Below are 22,987 nucleotides of genomic sequence, written 5' to 3'. Positions count from 1 at the left end.
ATCAGATTTCGTACCCCGAACATATTAGTGTTCGCTCATCTCTATAAAGTATATGTCTAAGCTAAGCTAAATTATTTGATGAAGACACAGGGCGTACTCTCTGACATAGCTGATAAATCACAACCCTACTGAGCTCTTGGGAAAGGAGCTTCACTGTAAGGTCAGAGACAATGGACCTTCCGTATGAGCCAGCCATGCCTCAGTGGAGCACTATTGAAGTTCAGGGATATTGTTTCCCTATCAGTTGTCTTCTTGGTGTTGGGTATCTGATGGGGCACTAATAAGTTCAGCTCTAGGACAAAAGTGAACACCAAAGTAATTGAAGGTGTAGAAAAGCCTAGTTATGTCTGGACTAGAAACCTTAAAATAGTGACATTTAAAATGCCAATGTCTTTAATGTTGGACATAAAAATTATATTGGAAAAAAATGACATTTGCAAAGTATATAATATGCATTACACTATAATTATCAAGTACTTTAGTTTTATTATAACCAAACTTTACTCTTTTCTATGCTTTAGTTAGCTTGGAAATTGCGTTCCCTTAGTCTAAATAATTTTATATATTCTCAGCACTTTATGTTATACCCGAATAATATATAAAAACTCTAAAGAAAATGATTCTATACAAGATCATAATGTGCCACTGTCAAAAGTGCCTCTTAAAATCTAGGGGAGAATTGCACAATTTCTTTGTCCCTGGCTACAAGGATACGTTGACTTACTTGACTTAAATACAGCGTAAGCACAAAACCATGTCTTTCAATTATTCTATGGGGAATTGCCGCAGGTGAATCCATACTATAATAACTAACACATGAGCTATAAATGAATTGGCTATAACCATCAGGGACTAAAAATCTGACCCAGAACAGAGAATTAAGTATACTGAAATAGAAGCATACACATGACCAGCGAGAATTTCCATTTCCATATTTCAGGCTGTATTACGATGATGGATGTTCACTGTAGCAGATACTGTGTAATTGTCTTATTCCTAAAAACTTGCAAAAACAGCTTCCTCCATACAGTCATGTGTTTTCAGAATATTGTATGATCTATGAATCTGTCAAAAACATTGCTCTATGAATGAACAGTAAAACAGCCCAGTGGAATGATCATGGCTTCAGGTGCCGCTTAAAGGGGTTGTCCTACTGAAACTTCCTACTTAAATGATGGGTCCCCCAGATACATCCTGTACTCACAGTGTGATGCTACTATATACTCCTGCTAAAATCTGATTTAGCGGGAAATGTGCACTGCCACTCCATTCATTCTATATAAGAGTGCTGATGATAGGGGATAGCGTCATATCTTGGTACAACTCTTGAATTTTGCCTCACTATTAGAAACTGATATATTTATCATAAATCCCCAAACAACTGAAATATATTTGTATTTGTGATAATATAATGTAATGATGTTCTCCGTAGTTTTTTATGTTGTATTATATTTAATTTTTAATTCCTGTTTACATTGTTTCATTTCAGGGGTTATATGTATGCTGGGCTTGAATTTGGCGCTGAATGTTACTGTGGTCACAAAATTAAAGCTTTAAATGTCAGTGAGTTGGAATGTAACATGGAATGTAAGGGAGAAAAAAGCAACATGTGTGGTGGAGTAAATCGCTTGTCCATTTACAGACTGGAGCTCACACAGGAGTCGGCAAGGAGGTGTGAGTACTCTTTTCCATTGCATTACTTTCTTAGCTTGTATGCTGTAGTTTACAAATAGATGGGTAAAAAGAAATGGTGAACCATGTTTTATGATGATCAGAAGATTATAACATACACTAATGAGTAAAAGGGGAACAATGTTTTGTATTTGTGACTTTCAGACTCCTTATCATACCATTCACTACAGCTTACAACATGAGACTACCATCATTTTATAGACATCATCTTGGCTATCTCATACATTAATTTGACTTGAAACTATTTAGCATATGATTAGCTATGCAGATTCTTATCATGTAACTGCATTGTTACTGTTTTGCTCCTGGTGGTGGAAAAATCTTTTTCTTCTTGTATACTACACATTACAACCTATTCTCACATTCTCTAATAGCTCAGTGTGTTATTAGGTTGTTTCCAAAGTAAAAGGTCCCAGGTTGAAATCAAGGATCAGCCATGAAGAAGATTTTCCATGAAAAGAGAAATCACATCATCCAGCTTATCTTAATGGTCTCTCAGCCAAGAAAATTGCCGAACTGTATCATGTGCTTCTCATGACAGTTAAAGAATACGAAATGAAATCTGTCCATCTATTCAAAAGCCAAGAGATGGACGTCTAAGCAAGTATTGGAGTCAACACGTTGGCTCATCTCAGGATCTATCAGTTCTGGCGTTACAAGCACAGCAGTGGAGGTGGCTCATATGCTTTGCAATAGTGAGATCACAGTCCTGGCCCCCACAATCCCAAGACCTCAACCCAATCAAACACTTGTTGGTAGAGTTGAAGAAAAAGTTCTATCCATATCCAAGATAACGAATTAGTATGCACCAACATTGGGAATGCGTAGAAGAAACCTGGGATCAGATTTAGGTCAAGAGCATGCCCAGAAGGATTCAGGCAGTGTTAAAAGCCAAAGGTACATTTACAAAATAAAAAATAATAGATTTTTAGGAACAAAGCAGTTACATGACAGGAATCTACAGAACTGATCATGTAGTGAATGGAAAGATATGGAGCCTGAAAGTCAATAGTTCAAAACATTGTTACCCTTTTGCTCATCAGTGTATAAAGCAGTGTGGAACTGTGTTGTCAGACAAACAGGCAGGCTCTTCTACCATTCTACACAAAGACTACAACACTGAGAGCACCTTTAACTGCTTATGTCACTCAGCTGGTTGAACAGATAAAAAGTATATTAAATATTTTTTCCTATACTGGCTCATATCACTGGCATTTGAATAACATTAAAAAAGTTGAAGCAAATATTAAAAGATATATACCGATGTTTGCCTTTCCTCTTGGCTGAATATGTCAGATGTGTGCCTATTTGTGTCTTGTGTCTATATGACACCAACCTATTCAGGGTAGGTGGAATGTGTGAATTGTAAACTTTTAAGAATTTTTTTTAGCATGTCCTGATATTGTGTTCAATTGATTTAAAGAGAAATTATACTGGTTAACAAAACTGGAGATAGATAAATTAAATAATTATCTATGTGTAAAAGCCGACTTTCTCTGGGGTTCTTTATGCAAAAAACCGCAAGTCTCCAGGATAATTTCTGGCATGGTTCACATGATTAGAACCAGCACCCATCCTTCGAAAAGTTACCACCCAACAGCATTTAAAAGAGGCATTACAGTCAGTCGTTACTTATGAGCTAAATGTAATTTCTTGAAAGAACAAATTTTTCCAAAAAATGCGACCATTATTTATTTTATTTTGCTTACTTATATTACATCATCATATTCCGCAGCACTTTACAGATATTGTCAGTCACTGTCCCATATATGGCTCACAATCTATATTCCCTATGTCTTTTGGAGTGTGGGAGGAAACCGGAGTAGCTGGAGGAAACTATGTAGACATGGGGAGAACATACAAACTCCTTGAAGATGTTGTCCTTTGTAGGGTTCAAGTACAGACAAAAAGATACATTACAAAGAAATAATCACTTCACACAATGGGACTGAGGGCCCTGCTCACAAGAGCTTACAATCTATCAGTCTTGGCTAATATTGTGAATAATATGTGAAGTATAAGTAATCATTCTGGAGAGTCATCTGTATTACCCTCTATAAGAGATATAACAGGATATAACAGCACTATGGAATTATGAGTACTTATACTCTAGAGACTCATATCAATAAAAAATAGTCTGGAGACAAGTTCTATGCTACTCCCACATGTATACTTTAGAAACCAAGTTCTATCCTTTTATTGTACAGAATAAGTCTGTTTTTGACACATGGAACATACCTCAAGATTGGGTGAATTTGGGTGCTTTTGGAATGTGACTGCTGGGAGGTACGGCCATTCCACTGCCTACTTAGCAAACGTTGCAGAGCTTTATGGAAGATGTTCATCTTCCTCAGAGAGGAGGCTTCTAACTCTGATTGGCTGATCCAATTGCCATGTGTTTGGGACATAAAAAAAAAAAAATTGGCTTCAAGTTAAATCTTGCTGATCGCTCTCGGCATTGCCAATGCCCCTGAACTGCAGAGGATGGCATTAGTTAGTGAAACATGTTGGGGGAGGGATCTATATGCATTTTAATATTGATGTTTGAAGCCTTCTATAGTCTACTGAATAATTACATTATTATTATACTTACTCCAACTTTCTATAATTTTATGTTAGAGGCAAATGTGAGTTCGAAGATCCTATAAGTGATCCAGAATTAATAGTTGTATTCCTGTACATCAACCATAGGAGATATATACACTGGTTCCTGCATTACATTATATCTTTTAATCATTCTTAACACTATTAGAGACTATAACAAAAGTTACATTTTCCTTTTAATAAACAAGAATGAAATTCGTGATTGTTTGCAGTAAGTGGCTGCAGTGGACAAATGGGACAATTATATAAAAATATGATATATAAAACATGCACCATTATTGCACTGTGCACTATTATATGCCATTTGTATATATTTTTATTTTTTTTCAAACATGGTGGCTTGGTTAAGATGTTGTAAGATTACAACATATGTATTTCACAAGTATGTTATCCAAACATGGAAGTAAAAAAAAGGTTTAAAAAAAGCATACAATACATGAGGCCTTCATCAGAGAGAATTTATTTGTGATAGTAGTCTCCTCTGTGATCCTGGCCCTCTTTGGAGAGGTTCTCCATGCTGGAGGTCACAAGCAGGGGACTACCTGACAACATCTATATTCTCCCATTATGGACAAAGTTGTTATCAACGTCACATAATTTTTCTGAAGGATCAAATTAGAGTGAACAATAACTAAATTAGTAAGTAAATTAGTGGGACAGACATGAAAACATAATAGGGTTGTGTGATGAAATGTGTATAGTCATAGTGTGGGTAGTTTAGAATTTTGTTACTGGTGGTGTGTATGTTAATGTATATGTTAAATCCAATAAATCCAACTTAGGATTCAGGTAATCAATTAAGCAGGATGTTAACTAAGTCCAGTCAACTAATTAACAGGTCCATGCAAAGAGCCCAGGGCATTTCTGGCGAGGGGAGGGGAGACACAATGACTACTTTTGTGTGCCAGATACCTGGGAGATCTATATCAAACTAAGAGCAAATATTACTTCATAGGGTGAAAAAATTTTATATAACCATCCATGTACCAAAATTTGGCTGGGTCACCCCAACCAGGTAGTGGCGTCAACCATCTGAACCTTTAGTGTTATCTACCACACCAAATTATATATCTGTGGAAAAGATGATGAGTGTTATCACCATGTTTGGTATGCTCAGGCTTGTTAAAATATTTGAAATAACTTGTGGGCATATCATCATATCATGTACTCACCCAGAGTTATAGCAAATCCCCAATATAGGTGATATCTATCTTGATTTGGAGCATGTAATTAGCCAACCCCTGTCTAAGCACAAAAAGTGGGCAAGGTTTTGGGGGGAAGGGGAGTTGGGATGATGGACAACACCCCATTAGTCGCATACTTGGAGATTTAGCCCAGCATGTAGATCTTTCCAATTCTTCCGCCAAACCCTTCAGTAAAGCTTTTAAATGTTCTGTTCTTTATTTTATTTCTTTTTTATTTTGTATATTGTTTGCTGTTATTTATGTGTTTTTATTACTTCTTTTTCTATAAGTACTGTACTGAGTATATTAAATCTTAAAATTTAATAAGATTGTGTTGACTCTAAACATTCCCACAACCCCGAAGAGAGAAAAGCCTGTGTAGGTTTAATTTATATGATAGTGTTCTAGAGGTTCTCTATGGCGTACATAAGGAAGAAGTGTCAGTATATATGAGTCTCATCTACCATAAATGACAGGTGGTTTGGATATGTGCATGTTGGGCGTTACTTCACTTCTTTGTAGCATGGGCATGATGGAGTATAGAAGTGGAGATTTCATTTAAGGTCACATCCAGGGTTACACATGCTTGTATAGTGAGGGGGAGAATGGATCCCTGGCAGACTGTATAACATTAGAAATTGAAAGGGAGTAAATTATTAAAGTCTTTATTCCAGAATTTGGTGAATAAAAGTCCCAAATATTGGTACATGACTGATTTTGCACCAAAAATGGTGACCTTTTGACCTTTCACACCTGCTTTGATAATATCAGATATCAAAAATTGAAGGAGTTGAACCCCAGTCTTTCTCCACAAAATTGACTCACCTACTTCTGATCGATGTTGGTGTTGCAGTCTCTCCAAAGGGTCCCTCTCGCACATCTGGGTCACAAGTCCTAAAATTAGTCCCTTCTGGGTGGTGATCAAGAGAGAGATAAAGTCCATTTGCTACCTTATTATCTGGTTAATACAGGTAGCCAAACTATTCATCCCTCAAAGGTGGTACGAGCCAGACATTTGCATGTTGTTGTTGGCGATGATGTGCTTATACATAGCCAATTGCTGTTGTCGATGATCCACCTGCTCCCACGTCCCAGCTCTGCTGCATTGCTGCATATGCGCAGCATACCCAGCTGTATATCCATCTCTGCATTTGGCGAGCCTACTCATCTGTGCTACAGTAATGCCTAAGCTCTGCTTTATCTGACTATTTGGATTACAAGGGTCTTCTTATGTCAGTATCTGATCAGCTTCTGTGTTCGAAAGGGCTGAACGTATGTTGCTGAAATTTGCCACAGTTTGATCTGCCTGCTCCCGCGTCTCAGATCTGCTACATCGCTGCATATGCACAGTACACCCAGCTGCATGTACATCTTTGCATATGGAGAGCCTACTCAGCTGTGCAACAGTGCTGCCTAAGCTCTGCTATATCCGGGAATTTGGAAAACAGGAGTGTGGTTATGTGAGTGTCTGAGCAGCTTCTGTGTTAGACACGGTTGAATGGATATTGCTGAAATTTGACACAGTCTCCCCTCTCCCCATCAGATGATGAACAACACATTCCCCCATTATACTCACCCAAACTTTGCAGCCGATATACTCCACTTACCCACACACAGCCTGCATGTTCTGTAGTCTCCTGAGCTTCCAGTAGATGCCATTTTCTTGAGCTTCCACAGTCTCTGGCTGCATCCCATATAGCTTTGCCCATACAATAGTGTGATGTTATCCAAGAACGGCTCAAGGACCTGTGATGACATCATCAAGTGTCCTTTAGTGTAGTCTGAACATAAATTCATTCATAGCGGTCGTGAATTGACGTCATTTACCGGGCTAAAAAGTAGCTTATGTTTTAATTGGGGTTCCAATCTAGGTATGTGGCAAATTTCAGTCAAATTCGTTCAGCCGTTTTTGCGTGATTGAGGAACAAACATCCATACATACAAAGAAACAAACATCCAAACACACAAGCTTTCACATATGTAATATTAGTAGGATTGGTTTTCTGTGAGTACCCCGAGAACTGGCCTTAAATGTTTGACATGAGAAGCCCAGTCAGAGAAAAACACATGTATATTGATAAGAGACACTATCACAAAAGCTCCAATAAAATTTTTAAAAATATAATTAACTAAATTTTAAACAGCAGAAGCATTACTTAAACTAAATGGAATGGCCAAATATTCATAGTGACCCTCTGGGGTATTAAAGGCTGTCTTCCACTCATCCCCCTTAGAAATACATACAAGATTATTAGATCCCCGCAAAAAAATCTCAGAGAAACACCTTGCTCCAGAGATCTGATGAAGTATGTTAGGGATGAAAGGCAGAGGGTTTTGGATTTAACTGTAATTTTGCTTAAATTACGGTAGTCAATACATCGGTCTCAATCCTCTGCCTGAAAACTGCAGAAGCTCCAAAGATTTGCACAGTAACCTTAAAGAAATGGCAGCTAAATTGACATTGAGACCCTGTTTCAGACAAATTCTTAAAATCAAAATATCTTTCTAGATTTTAGTGATTAAAAGAAGATGGTAGAATTTCTTATGTGTCTTTTTTTTCTTTTTTTTTTTTTACTAATGCTTACACAATTATGTTGTTGGCCATCTTGACTGAGATGCAGTTAGGAGTTCAGTATAGGGGATAAGTGTCATATAGCTGGGGTCCAAAAGTCCCCCCTGCATCCTCAATGTGACTGAAGTACCGTTGCACTTGCATAACCGGCACCATATTCAATGCTTTTGCATGGAAAACTTTAATATAAAGTTGGTTCTTCCTTTGCATTTAACTTCTTCCAGTATTTTGGAATGGTGTTTTCAAGATTTTGAAGTGTTTCTGTGAGAAATTTTTCCCATTAATTCAGAAGAGCATTTGGGAGGTCAGACATTGTTGTTGGAGGAGAAGACTGAGTTGTAGTTCATCCCAATGGTTTTTAGAGATCAGGTCTCTGTGTGGGCCAGTCTGACTCTTCCACACCAAACCACTGAAAAATAACACCATAGAATTGTCCATCCATTACAGTTTTATATCAAGTGCGTGACATTCTCAAGGAATTCACCAAACCTAGACTCCCCTCGTCTGCAGACAGAGAAGCCAGATTCATTTCCACTTCTCTAGAGTCTAGTATCGGCGTGCTTATGCCATTTTATCCAACACTTGCCATTCTGCTTGGTGGTATAAGGCTTGCATGCAGATGCTCTTTCAGAAAGCTTGCAGTTCATAGATTTGTGAATGCCATGTAACTCTGCTGTTATTGAGTCAGTGGAGCATTGACTACATTTATACAGTATACGTTTTAGCACTTGGTGACCTTGCTTTGTGACTTCATGTCTGAGTTTCTTTTTTTTTTTTTTTTTTAAATGTAGATTGTGAGCCCCATATAGAGCTCACAATGTACATTTTTCCCTATCAGTATGTCTTTGGAATATGGGATGGAAATCCATGCAAACACGGGGAGAACATACAAACTCCTTGCAGATGGTTTTATGCCCTTGGCGGGATTTGAACACCAGGACTCCAGCGCTGCAAGGCTGGAGTGCTAACCACTGAGCCACCGTGTGGCCCCCTTCATGTCTGCGTTTCTGTGGTTCCAAAAAAACTTCTACTTGAAATATGTAGATGGGAAAAAATTTCATGAACAGACTTGGAGCAATGGTATGATGCTTGAATTGAGCGAGCTCTTCAGTTCACAAATGTGCCAAAGGGACTGAATGAAATACCTGAATTCAATGTTTAATAGGTAATATTCCAATATATAGTGTGTTTGCGCATGCGCATGTGTGCAAACATAGATAGATAGATAGATAGATAGATAGATAGATAGATAGATAGATAATGCTTTGACAACAAATTGTTCTGACTGTATATAGTTACAAATGCAGCAGAATTCTAACACACCCATAATGAATCCAGCATTCATCGCTCCCATGTCAGCATTAAAGGAGAGGATGAAATAAAGGTGATGCAGTATTCTGTTCCAGCGTGAAATGTAGTTACGGAGAAATGACATTTATTAACACAATTTCGAGTTATCTTCATGGTCATGGGATTACTGTGAAATTGGTGTAAGTCTTCTACAAGCCCTGTCAGTTATATGACTTATGAGGAGTCTTTGTGTAGATGATGTTTTATTCAAGTACACGAGGACATCTGGAGCAAAATGTAATATCCACTTCTAGTGCTCAGCCAGATATCATCATATCTCACTACAGCTTTATACTTGCTAGATATGAACACTTTCTGCTGATAACTCAACTACCTTGACTTGTGCAGATAAAATTGCTCAACAGATTAACCGATCTATAACATGCTGGCTAATCATCTTCACGGAACAATTGTTCATCAAAACTTGCTGTCATCACAAGTTTGAGATTTTTTTCTGGGTGCAGCAGAGTAGCAACTGTCTGTTTGAAAGATTATTCTTTCCCATTTGGACCATCTCAGCATAATATGACACAAAGAAATATCTTGAACAAAGGCAATTTTCTCTTGATGTATTATAATTTATCTGGAAACTGCTAAGATCAGGAGAAAAGCAGAAGATAAGATTTACAACAGTTAATAATCTATAATCAGCAGGATTTAATGCTTCTTTGTCCATGAAGTGAATAGGGCAAATTAGACCTTCCTTGTTTTATCATGTATATATGGTAGTAAATGGTGGTGTCTGATTATTTATCACTATTATTTACACAGTGCAAGTATATTGTGGAAATAATACAAAAGTTAAGGATAAAAGTTTTTTTCAACATCAACAATATTAACCAATGAAGATGGTTATGACATCTAGACTATCATGACTCTAAAAAAAATTCTGCCAAGCAAGTAACTGTGATAAAGCCGCAACTACAAGAGAAAATTGTTACTACATGATGGCGTTGCAAGTGAATGGATGAATATGTACTACTGAGTCCTTCGGAGCAGTCACTCTTAGCATCCTTAGTAGTTCTGGTGAACTCCCTGCATGAAGGAATATGTTGTAACTAGCCTCTGCCCGCGACTTCATCTGCGGGTTGTTGGCATCGATGATCCGCCTATATTCAGCAAATTGCTGCCATCAATGGTTTATCTGCCCCGGCATTTCAACAGCTCTCAAGCTGTCCTGCTGATGACCTTGTTCCTCATACCGTGCCTGTGATTGTTCCGGAATCTCAGCAGCTCGCTTGGACACCACATAATGAGCATGCTGTTGGTGTTGATGATCAACCTGCTCCGGCGTTTTGATAGCTGTCAAGCTGGCCTGCTGCTGAACTCCTTCCTCTCACTGTGCCTGTGATTGTTACGGTATCTCAGCAGCTCGCTGGGACGCCATATAATGAGCGTGTTGTTGGTGTTGATGATTCGGATGCTCTGGCATTTTGGCAGCTCTCAAGCTGGTCTGCCGATGAACTTGTTTCTTGCAATGTTCCTGTGATTGTTCCGGCATTTCAGCAGCTCGCTGGAACATCATATAATGAGCGTGTTGTTGGCATTGATGATCCGCCTGCTCCGGCGTTTCGGGAGCTGTTAAGCTGGCCTGCCGCTGAACTCCTTCCTCGAGCTGTACCCGTGATTGTTCCGGTATCGCAGCTCACAGGGACACCATATAATGAGCGTGTTGTTGGCGTCGATGATCCCCCTCAGCTCCGATTGAGAACTATGTGACTTCTGGCTACCTTCATAACTCTCGTTGTTTGCGACAAATTAGAATTTCTTTTTCTAGGCATGTTGAAAATTGGCAAACTGCCAATTTGGATTAAAGGTGTTTGGCCATGTCAGTTTTTCAGCAGTTCCTGGAGCAGATCAGACAATATGCAAATGTGTGTACACTGAGGGTTAGTGTGTGTTTACATATAGAAATAACAGACCTGGCTTTCTCAGAGGTATAGATAGCAGTGTAATAGAGTATGTGAACAAAAATTCATAACAGTTGTGAAGCCGTGTCATTTACCAGGATAAAAAGTAGCCTATATTTTAATCGAGGTTACAATCTATCTATGTTCAGAATTTCATTCATCCAAACATCCAGACATCCAAACTTTCACATTTATAATATTAGTAGGATAAGACAGGTGGACATAGGTTGTTCCAATGGAAAACCTCTTTAAGGCTAAGGCCCCACGGGACGTTCGGAAGCAAAAAAGCGCTGTGGGAAAAACTGGGGCAGTAACACATTATGGTTCAACCCACAGCACTTTAGACAGAAAGTTTGCAGTTTCCTCTGCGGACTACCTGGTACAATTATACCCATGGTGAAACCGCAAGCGTTTCTGTAAGTATAATTGACATGCTGCGATTTCATAAACTGTACCAGTTTTGGAAATCGTGGCTTGTCCGCACCACAGTTTTTACCGCAAAGTGGGCATGGGATTTGTTAAAATCCCATCCACGTTGCCCCTACTGTAAAATGCTGCAAATCATGGGCAAATAGCAGCATTTCTGTCCCAAGAGGCCCCAGCATAAGGTTCAGATGCAGCCAGAAAGTTCTACGGGAAAAACTGTGGAGAAAAATCATTGCAATTTTTCTCACAGCACTTTTCACAGAAGTTCTGCAGGGTTTTCCTCTGCAGACTTTCTGTTTCAATTATACCTATATGGAAAAAGCATTTCAGTAGGTATAATTCACTTGCTGTGGATATTTTTCTGTACTGTGCGACTAGCCAGAATCCCATCCACTATGCAGGAACTGTAATATACAACAAAATTGTAGCATTTACACTGAGTGGGGCCCCAACCTAAAAGAGCTTAGCGTTAAAGAGGTTTCCCATCAGGACAACCCCTGTCCACCTGTTTTATTATTACAAAGGATGCAAAGAGTGATGTGGCTAAATTGTTATTTTGTAAATTACTTGGAGAAGACAAGCCGGTTGCAATTTTAATCGAGCATATTCACAGGGCCCTGCCCCAGCCCCCCACAATGATGAGCCACCTAGAGATGTAGTCTGTGCTCTCCTCTTTTACACAGATGGACAACAACAAGGACCAAGGGTCCGTAGCAGTAGATCCATGCTCACTGGTCATAAGGATCAAAATACAGGCCAAGGAATTCAATTGAAGAACCTGTTATTGAAAACAGTATGGCACAACGCGTTTTGGACTGTAAGTTAGCCCTTTATTAAGTGCAAGAATAACAGAGTCAAAGAACAGGCTTCTTATTCCGTTTAGCCTATTGTTCCAGTATGACGGCCTAATTTGCACCGTACAGACTTCAGAGGACTTACATGTTAGACATTGCTCTCATTGATATCTCATCCTGGGTGGCTGTTACTTAACAGCTTCTTGATTTCTCTGCATTGGATGAAGGTATGGAAGGTGAAATTGACCAGACATTACATCTGCGGTGATTTGAGTAGTGTCATAGTATGACTTTCCTGTTGTGTTACATCTGTTTTGGTACCTACTACCTGATATTGCTCAGGACACTACTACCATTTTGGTCCCAAGTCACTTATGGGATTCCCACTTACTGCTCCAGTCTGTGATATACCTTGGTTCTCCTATTTCATATAGTACCTGCAAAGGACTGACAATCAGGTTTGATCCATACAAATGTTGTGGTCCATTACCATTGTCAATCCCCAATCTTCCCCCTATAACGATTACCCATCTCTTGGTTATCTCAATCATTTACAGGCTGACATATTCAACCACTTTAGTTTTATTCTAAATTATACTGCTCTGTTAGTATCCGGTTTGTTTGGTCTATGAGAGTAGTGTCAAAAGCTTCAATCTCAGCAGGTTCCTATAACCCCTCTGGTAAGGTTGTACATACTGATGTGTGATGGTGATACTTAAAGTCACGTCATGGAATGCGTGAGGTTTAAATACCTGCAAAAATGGATTGCTGAGAATTGCTTTAAAATGTTTCTTACAAGAAACATACTTTAAAGCCAATTCTGTCACTAGGCTCCCCACAAAATAGTCTCTACATTGGTTCCATAGCTGTAATGTGAAGGCCTCAAGAGGGGTATCTATTTCCATAGCTAAAACTGTCTTCTTTGAACATCTGGTGGTGTGTTCTGATCCAAAAGGAAGATTTCTCTTTGTAAAAGGTAAAGTAGGGAACCTGTTGGTTTTGATGGGTAACTGTTATGCTCCAAATACTAAGCAAACTGCTTGGCTGTCTCAAACACTGTCTGAATTTTGGGATTTTGCTGAGAGTTTAAGGTGGTGATTTGAATATTTCCTGGAATCCAACATTAGATTCCTCTACAAATATGTCGGTGCACTCTGAGAGAGAGCTACCTAAATTTCATAAGACTCTTCAGAACACTGATGTGCTGGACACATGGAGACTTCTTAATCCTTTCTCTAAGTATTATACACCCTTCTCCCCTCTATATAGTTTAAACACTTCAGTACCGGGCCAATTTGTGGTCCAGGACCAGACAACTTTTAGGTTTATTTTGTATGTGCAGTTTTGAGGGCTGTAACATTTTTCTCATACGTCTCATTCAACTAATTTTTGTGTCTTTTTTCGGGGACACGTAGGGCTTTATTTTTATGTTGTTTTTATTTTCGAATGTGTTTTAATTTTTTTTATGTCCAGGAAAATATAAACAAAATAGTAGGGAAATTGTATCTGTTTTTCACTTTTCTTTTCTTTTTTTTTTTTTTAATTTAATAACACAAAGTGCTACTGAAAAACCTTATAAAATAGTTTTTCCTCTATGTTATGGTAATTTTTATTTTGTATGGTGTTGTAGGGGGTGGGGCTCTAACCTTTAATAACAGCATTTTATTGGCATGTTATTTTACTTATTTTTAAAATTATTTTATAATTTTTTATACTTTTTTTTATAATCTTTTTTATATATTTTTTTCAGTTGGTGTCCCCATAAGGTCATAAGAGGCCTTTGGAGACATCTAACCACTTTTTTCTTTGTTAGGGAGGCTGATTTCCCCTGATAACCCCAGTTGCAGGAGGAATACAGCCTCCTGCACGCTGTATACACAGTTTACAGACCTGATCTGGGTCCTGTAGGACCCAGCAACTCTTGCAAGACACTGAGCCTGGCAGCTCATGTGACTGCTGGGTCAGAGGGCAGCCTGGCTGCGCCCATAGCTGTGTATACAGCCCATCATGAGCACTGTATACACAGCGATCAAGAAGGCAAGGAAGGGAATAAACCTTCCCTGTCCTCTCTCTGGGAGCACCAGCTGAAGTTACATCTGGCTCCCAGTATCAGCAGCTGCACAATCTTGTGCAGTTGCTGTGTTCTGACAGGACGTACCAACACGTCCTGTCAGAACAAGGCAACCACTGTCCGGATGTAAATACTCTATGGGCGGTCCAGAAGTGGTTAATGAAACTCTCGCTAGTACCCTATTACTTCCTGCCCTTCTACCCCCCATCCCTTACCTCTAACACATGAGATATGAAGGACTGCAAGCAAGACCCATGGTCCATTTACCCTGTTATTCTGGGTACACTAATGATCCATCAGCATATACTGCTCAGTCTGCCCTTCATTGTAAAGTGAACCATTGTGAGATAACAGCTTATTTCTATATTATATCTCCTTGTACAAGTGAGCTTATGATTGCCTATAGTAGAAAAGTAGAAAAAAAAGCGGCACTACCGAACACACAAAGTTCTTTGTTCCTGAGAAAAACAGATGCAATGAGGTGGAGCATAAAGTATGGGTAACCACGTTGTCAAATATAAAAGCTAACAAGCTTGCCAAATGGTGCTCTCTGCATAAGAAGTCCATACAAAAAGTAGCAAAAAATAGAAAAAAAGCGCAGGGCACTTACCAAACAATGGGTTCTTTAAAAGCCTTCTGCCTTTAAAGAGCCCGTTGTTTGGTGAGTGCCCTGCGCTTTTTTTCTATTTTTTGCTTATGATTGCCTATGCTAATATATTATGTGAAATGTTCCTAATTCTGTATTGTTATATTTAATACTTGTGTATTTTTTATGTTTCTTTTACTAAAGAGATTTGCAAAAAAAAAGGAAATGCTTGAAAATAATCTTTATGTCAAAAATTCCAAATGGTCCAGTATTCAAATATTTAGTCTTATTAGAATTATAGAGATTCTGGAACACCTTCCCTTTGTTGATAACAACACATGTCAAATTCTGGTTCATGTTTGGACATTTACTATTGTATAAACTTTAATTTACCATATTTGGGTCAGTAGTCAACCTAAATTATCTTGCAGTAATTTTCACAAATATAGACATTATAATAATTTAGCTATGACGAGTTTATTTTCCATTTCCTTTTATATCTTAGCACATCCTGCTGTTAGAACGTCTTGCTGTTGGCTGATATTACTAGAAAATTATGATGTGTCATTCCTTACTTTTGCTCTTGACTAGTGTTACAAAGCAGACATGGACCTACTCTGCCACTGAAATTAAATGATTTGGTGCTACTTCTGAGAGAATTGTCTTAATAGCCCCTTTTTAACTTCCTTACATGGATATAAACTCTACTACAGGAGACCAACAAGTAACGGTGGCAGCTGACTAGGACAGTTTAAGAGACATGGCCAGTGGTAGGGTAGGAGAAGTGAAACGTGTTCAATATGATATATACGATGGGCACCTGAAAAGTTTGTAGCCCACCCATGAAATCTTTTTCACACGGTCTTGTTTTGCAATGCAATGTTATTTAGTTATTTTAAAGGTCTCCTGAGCAATCTGGGTATATTTTGATTTTTTTTTTTTTTTGTTTCAGGAACAACATTTTAAAGTTAGGTAGTGAAGCTGAAATATGGAAATGGAGAAGTTGGCAAAGCCTGCCACCAAAGATAGGAATACAACTTCACCAAGGTGTCTTTTCATCTGTGGGTATATATGGTAGTCCGAGGGAGCCAAATCAGGGGAATAGGGTGGGTGCTGAAACTGTTGAACTCCACAGGAGTGAATTGCAGCCTTTGACTTCAAAATTACTGCTGGCTTTGCCAACTTCTTCATTTCCATGTTTCAGCTTCACTATGTAACTTTAAAATGTTGTATCTGAAACAAAAAAAAAAACATCAAAATACATCTAAATTGTTTTCATATGCTTTCAAGAAATTTGTATGCTATATGTTTCTACGGTATGTCCATCCAGTGGTTGGATGTGAGTTTCGGCCTATTAAAAGTTTTCATACCATGTTGAATTTGTATTGTAAGAAACTGCAGTCCAGGGTCCAATCACTAGGACTCCAATGTTCATGAGAATGGGGGTTCCATGTACTCTATTTGAATGGGAGAGCTGGTTGGCAAGCACACTGCCACTCATTTCAGTTCTATGGAACTTCTGAAGATACACAGTAAAGTCACATTAATGTAACCACCGCCTACTTTTGACGTTAACGTTAAATAACCAATCTCAGAAGGCACGTGTCATCAGCCATCTGTGTGCACTTATCATTGTGGAAGGCACGATGGATCAACACATGTATGCATCTATCCTTGCGGACCATGTTCACCCCTACATGCAAAATGTTTTTCCTCAGGATGATGGCATCTACCAGCAGGACAATGCGACGTGTCATAAAGCTCGCAGTGTACGTGCGTGGTTCGAGGAGCACTAGGATGAGTTTACCGTACTCTCTTGGCCATCAAATTCCCCAGACTTGAACCCAATGGAGAATCTGTGGGACCACCTCGATCAGGTTGTTCGCGCCATGGATGCTCAACCGCATAACCTAGTGCACTGGAGTTAGCATGGCTCAACATCCTAGTGAACATCATCACAACATCTCCTCTCTTCCTGCACGTCTTGCAGCGGTCCGCTCTGCGAAAGGTGGTTATTCTGGATTTTGACAGGTGGTCCCATTAATATGACTGGACTGTGTATCTAGGTGTTGTACTTTTCAGAAATCCCAAAGAGATGATTGGATTAAGCTAAGTCTACTGGTCTATCATATAGGATCCCATCTGCATGGTACAGACCCCCAATGATCAGAAATGTATTCCTTATTAAATAGACTGAGTATAACTTTTAATGATCAGAATATCCCTTTAAGGGCCAACACATTTTCACATTATGATTGGAATAGGATTTCCTTAACGAACTTAACTTTTCTGGACAGTGACGATCTAACGAACTTTATTTTTTCCATAATGAGTAACTAGAATTATTATTTATGTATTGCACCTGACTTAGCACATCCTATTTTAATTTGCTTTTCATTATATATTCTTGATATGCAGTTGACTCTGCTTTTAAGCTTTAAGACATACAAAACTCATTAGTTTTTAGATACTTTTTGGAAAAAGAACCTAAGGGAATTACCATTTTGAGATTATTAAGGTATTTGCTTCGGGTTAAACGCAGTGTGACTTGGATCAGATGTTTAATTCATTGCATATAGGTAGAAAGTATGCATGGCTAATTAGGATATATTGCATATTGTATAAGTTTTACGTATAGCATAGCGATTACAGTTCAATCCCCTACTTTAGTATGCATAAATGGAGTGGATCAGTGCACTTGAATAATAAACTTGTCAATCATTATACTGTGTAATTCAGGAAACTCATATAATGATATACTATTTCATACTTTAGCACAGAATTGTAGGAAAAGAATATATTTAACAGGATATGTATATTTTATTTTTGCAGAACCTTGTTAGTGAAATAGGGGTACTTTATACAACTATAATTTGGAAATCTACTGAGTTTTGTTACTTCTGGTTCCTACATGGTCTATAGTTCCTTTTGTATATAGGTAAGAATACAAACTATGAAAAAGAGAAAATAAAAAGGATGAATGTGCATTGTATTCAGTAAAAAAGATGGAGACAAACTGTTCCCAGGGTCTATTGTTTATATACTGCAAAAAGAATGGATCAATCATACTAAAATACAATGGGGAACATTTATAAAGCCTGGCATTAATGCCAGGCTTTATAACCCCGGAGAGAACGGTGCACCTCAATTATGATGAAGTTATAAGATATACATGAAGTTACAAATGAGGCGAACCCTTTACTGGGCCATTTGCTGGGGGGAAATGTAGGCCATCTCATAGATGGTCTACATTTCCCACATTATTTACACCAAATTTCTGACATTCATTACCATGCCTCCTTTTCTTCAAAGTGGGAAAACCCAGTCCAGAACTAAAAAAGTCACTGTTTTTTTGCACTAACTGCTGATTTGCCCAAAAAATGTGACCTTTTCAGGACTTGTACACCAGAAAACTGGCACGAAGAACATAATAAATCTCACCCAAAAGGCCTAAAAACATTAAGGGGGAGTTCACATGGAGTAACGTGCCGCGTGATGTGACACGTACAGTATATGGCATGTGAGACTTTGAGCGGCGTAAAAGCTCCCATTGATTTCAATGGGAGAGAGGATCATATACGTCACGTTATTTTGCGGCCGCAAAATCACTGCCGCAAAATAAGGCGGCGTATACAATCCAGGCTCCCATTGAAATCAAAGGGAGCTTTTACGGCGCTCAAAGTCTCACATGCCGTATACGTGCCACGTCACGCGGCACGTTACTCTGTGTGAACTCCCTCTAAATTGCCAACCTTTATATTAGAAAAAGTATTAGGAAATTTTTGCTATTGTTCAAAACAGGTTTTAATGTTAAACGTTTAATGTTTTTTTATTGTTGGGTATTTTTATTTCATTCTCCATGTTCTATATTACAATCATCCAGAATCTTGCTGTTTTTCTCTGTGACCACTGAGCCTCATAACAGACTGGTACAACCTGTTCTGTAGAGATCACTTCTCAGGAGGTATCTCATTATTATAACAGAAGGGGTACAATGAAAGGTAATAACGCAGAACAAAATTTTGGTAGTGTTTTTTTTCCAACTTTTCACTTTTTACCCATTGAAAATCTTCCAGAATTCTCTCAGTTTCCTCTGGCCATTGATCCACACAATAATTTTGACTTCCTGCTCTGTAGAGATCATTTCTCAGTATTCTTCTTAGCATTGTTATAAGAAGGATTACAATGAAAGGTTACTTATCAGAGCCACTAAGTCAAGGAACTGTTAAAAAAAAGATGATTTAGACTGTTTTCTTCAGACCATCAGTGCCTTTTTATGACATAAATGAGCATGACAGATGACCAAAGGAAAATATCTGAGAAAAAGTTAATGTGCTGTGTTGGACTTTCTCAATCATTTTAAGAAGCAGTCATTGGAAAGTCTTTCAATTCCACATCAAGCCACAGACCAAAGCAGAGGTTGATCAGTGATTTATCATTTTAGCATATGACATTGTTATCTAGACCAGCAACTACAACTTATAGCAATGATTCATTCAGAAAACTGTCAACTAGCATAGTATAGCATAGAGAAAATATAGCTTGGGGGTATCTAATTACTGTGTATAAGTATAAAGGGCCAATACAGAGATCTGTCTGATATGAAGTGTCTACAATGTCCAATTTTACTGTCACAGCGGAAAGGCTACCAGACTCAAGGATTGTGTAGATTAATTCCATTCATTGAATTGTATGATAACACTTCAGGATAGCTTCTCTGAAAGAAAGTTATCTGTACTAGTTTGTTGAGTATAGGATCTTTGATCCTCATAAGGATCATATTTGGATTTCTCTGGATCCAGACTGCATGGCTTCCGGCAGTTTTCTGTATGCCAATGTAATTGAGTTCCACATTTAATAAGACAAACAACTTTTGTGGTCACATTTCTGTATGTGGTGTAAAAGAATGTGGTTTTCTGTGTGCAAATTTTCTGTCAGTTCCATTTAACTTGTGTGAAAGATAAAACCACAATGGTGTGCTGGATGATTCAGTCAACAGTTAGTAAAATATCTACAATTTAGGAGGTTTCTCACCACACACTTCCACTTCAAATAGACTCTATACATGAAAATATTAACATCGTTCCATTAATTTTTGGAAATGTCTTTGTTCCCAGACTTCTTATAGTTTATTACAGTTGCCCCCAGTTACATGATCCATTTTGGCGTTTCGCTAAAGTGGCCATGAACGTGTACATGTCACAGCCCTTGTTTCTACTTTACACATTAGTCAGTTCCATCAGTGGGTTCCGTAACCTACTGATGGAACTGACGAAGAACTGCTGAAGAACAGTGTTAGATAGGATCAGGAGGCTCTAAGCATATGCAGTCGCATACAGAGGTCTTGTTTTTATCTAACGTCCTATAATAAACCTAGGGCCCCTTTCATTTGTGGCTCTGCTGAGCAGTGAAGAATACCCCCTTGACAGTAGAAGACAGTACAATTGTACTATCATGTGGCCATTTTTCACCTGACAGCACACAACATTATTACCAGTCTACGCTAAAAAAAAAAAGATCAAAAAGTTGATGTCTTCATCTTAGTGGAGATTCACCTCATGTAAAAGTAATTTTCTGGAAAAAAAATGAAAATCTGCCAATGTAAGACATATATATATATATATATATATATATATATATATATATATATATATATATATCATGTAACAACTTTGCCAATCATTTGTTGTCAACATTTTCCTTAGAGCACCTGCACTCCACCAGGCCATGTGATACTCTTTAAACATGATTTCAGTACTTCCGCTTATGTTATGTTCACTCACAGTCCAATCACTTCTAGCCATTTGAACAGATGGTTATGTCACCAGAGATGTAGGCAAGGCAAATGGTCAAGACATAAATGGGTGTTCTGCATTGTCCCGATCAGCGGTGGGTTGGACAGAGAATATGGTAAATAATGGAGTCCGAATAGGCTGGTTTGAGAGAAGGCGCTAGTAATTTCTCTGAGTAATACAGTAGGAAAAATGTAGTAGGGATAGGTTGTCAGAAGTGATCTGTGTAAGCATAATGGTGATCAGAGTAACAAACCTCTATTGTTCCAGAATATAAGGAAACTATTAAAATGGTATTTGAAGGCCATTGTGACAACATAAAGCTTATTTGTGGAATGGAAAACTAACTCTCTCTTTCGCATTTTTTTCCTTTTCATACAACCATGCCTTGTAGACATATATACAGATGTTTCCACAACTAACTGATGTCCAATGATGATATTTTTAGAAAAGATGCTTAACTAATAATTTACATATCTAAACACGTCTGGCCACATGAAGGACACATTTGGCATTTGTATTTTCATTAGAAAGTAATACATATCATTTTGAAGGCCTCCCAAAAGATCCAATTTCTCTGCAAAGATGTGGCCACTAGAGATGAGCGAACACTAAAATGTTCGAGGTTCGAAATTCGATTCGAACAGCCGCTCAATGTTCGTGTGTTCGAACGGGTTTCGAACCCCATTATAGTCTATGGGGAACAGATACTCGTTAAGGGGGAAACCCAAATCCGTGTCTGGAGGGTCACCAAGTCCACTATGACACCCCAGGAAATGATGCCAACACCTCTGGAATGACACTGGGACAGCAGGGGAAGCATGTCTGGGGGCATCTAACACACCAAAGACCCTCTATTACCCCAACATCACTGCCTAACAACTACACACTTTCCACATTCAAAAAAACCTCTATCAAAGTGGGAAAATACCTGGAAACCTTCTTTACTCCCCAAATGGATGGACACAAACCCCAATTTAAGCTCAACAAACAGTAACAACCACCCCTTTAAATCACGTTCCCCATGACAACCACAAATGGAATAGGCAATGGGAATTCCAAAAGCCCTCACCCTTAACTGTCATTTTGAGTGTGTGTGTGTGTGTGTGATGTGGTAAGACCTTCCAAAATTCACTTTTCTAGCCCTTAACATGAGCCCTTCCAAACAAAGTTACAGGACCTTAAGCTGAGCTACCAGCAGAGATTGAGGCCCTTGGCATGAGTAGAGCCTTGCACCAGCAGTGTTTTTGGCACTTAGGGTGAGTTGAGCCTTGTACCAGCGTGTGTCCCTTAACATCAGGCGGGCCCTAAGTTCTGCGCTTTGCACAAAAGTTCCACATTAACTAGGCTGAATGGTACAAAGATTAGTAGGCCCGAGAACCAGGAACAGGTCTTGCAATGGCTGTCGGATAACGCTTAAAGCACATTGTCCACCAGCCAGTCAGCCTCTACCTCCTCTTACCCAACAGTCTTGTCCTCCTTCCACTCAAAATTCCCAATCTTCCCAGAACAATAACCCCAACTGTCCCTGCTCCCCAGAGCTGTTCTCCCTTCCTTTGACTGTACCGCAACCTGCCCCTCCATTTCGCGATTCCACGGACCTAACAGAGGAGTATCTGTGTCCAGATGCTCAAACACTAGAGTCTCCTCCATTCCATCTCCAGTCGATTTGGTGGCGGATGACCAGCAACCCACCCTCATCGACGACGATGAGACGCAGTTGCTGTCAGGGCAGCCAGTTGACATGCACATTGTGCAGGAGGAGGAGGCGAGACAGGAGTTGGAAGAGGAGGTGGTGGACGACGAGGACACCGACCCCACCTGGACAAGGCGGATGTCAAGCTGGGAAAGTAGTGTGGATGTTGAGGCAGGTGCAGCACCAAAAAGGGTAGCTAGAGGCAGAGACATGTCCAGAGGCAGAGGTCAGCTGCTTTGCCGAAGCCAGGCCAGACCCGGAATGTCCGAAGATGTTCCCTTTTGTACCCAGCCCAGAAAAACTCCCCCAT

The 22,987-nt window shown here is 39.0% G+C and overlaps 1 protein-coding gene across 1 annotated transcript in view; it reads left to right on the top strand.

Moving 5' to 3' along the window:
• The window catches only part of WSCD2 (WSC domain containing 2), a 263,422-nt gene that overhangs the window by 165,322 nt on the left and 75,113 nt on the right, over nucleotides 1-22,987 (top strand). The window contains exon 4 of the mRNA XM_075273551.1: nucleotides 1,490-1,674. Within this exon, the coding sequence (XP_075129652.1) occupies nucleotides 1,490-1,674 (185 nt within the window). The remainder of the gene's footprint in view (nucleotides 1-1,489; nucleotides 1,675-22,987) is intronic.

This window comes from Leptodactylus fuscus, chromosome 1 (genome assembly GCF_031893055.1).
Source record: "Leptodactylus fuscus isolate aLepFus1 chromosome 1, aLepFus1.hap2, whole genome shotgun sequence".
NCBI classification, from domain to species: Eukaryota; Metazoa; Chordata; class Amphibia; order Anura; family Leptodactylidae; genus Leptodactylus; species Leptodactylus fuscus.
Note: the sequence above shows the minus strand (reverse complement) of the source record. Positions and strands in the feature narration are given on the sequence as shown.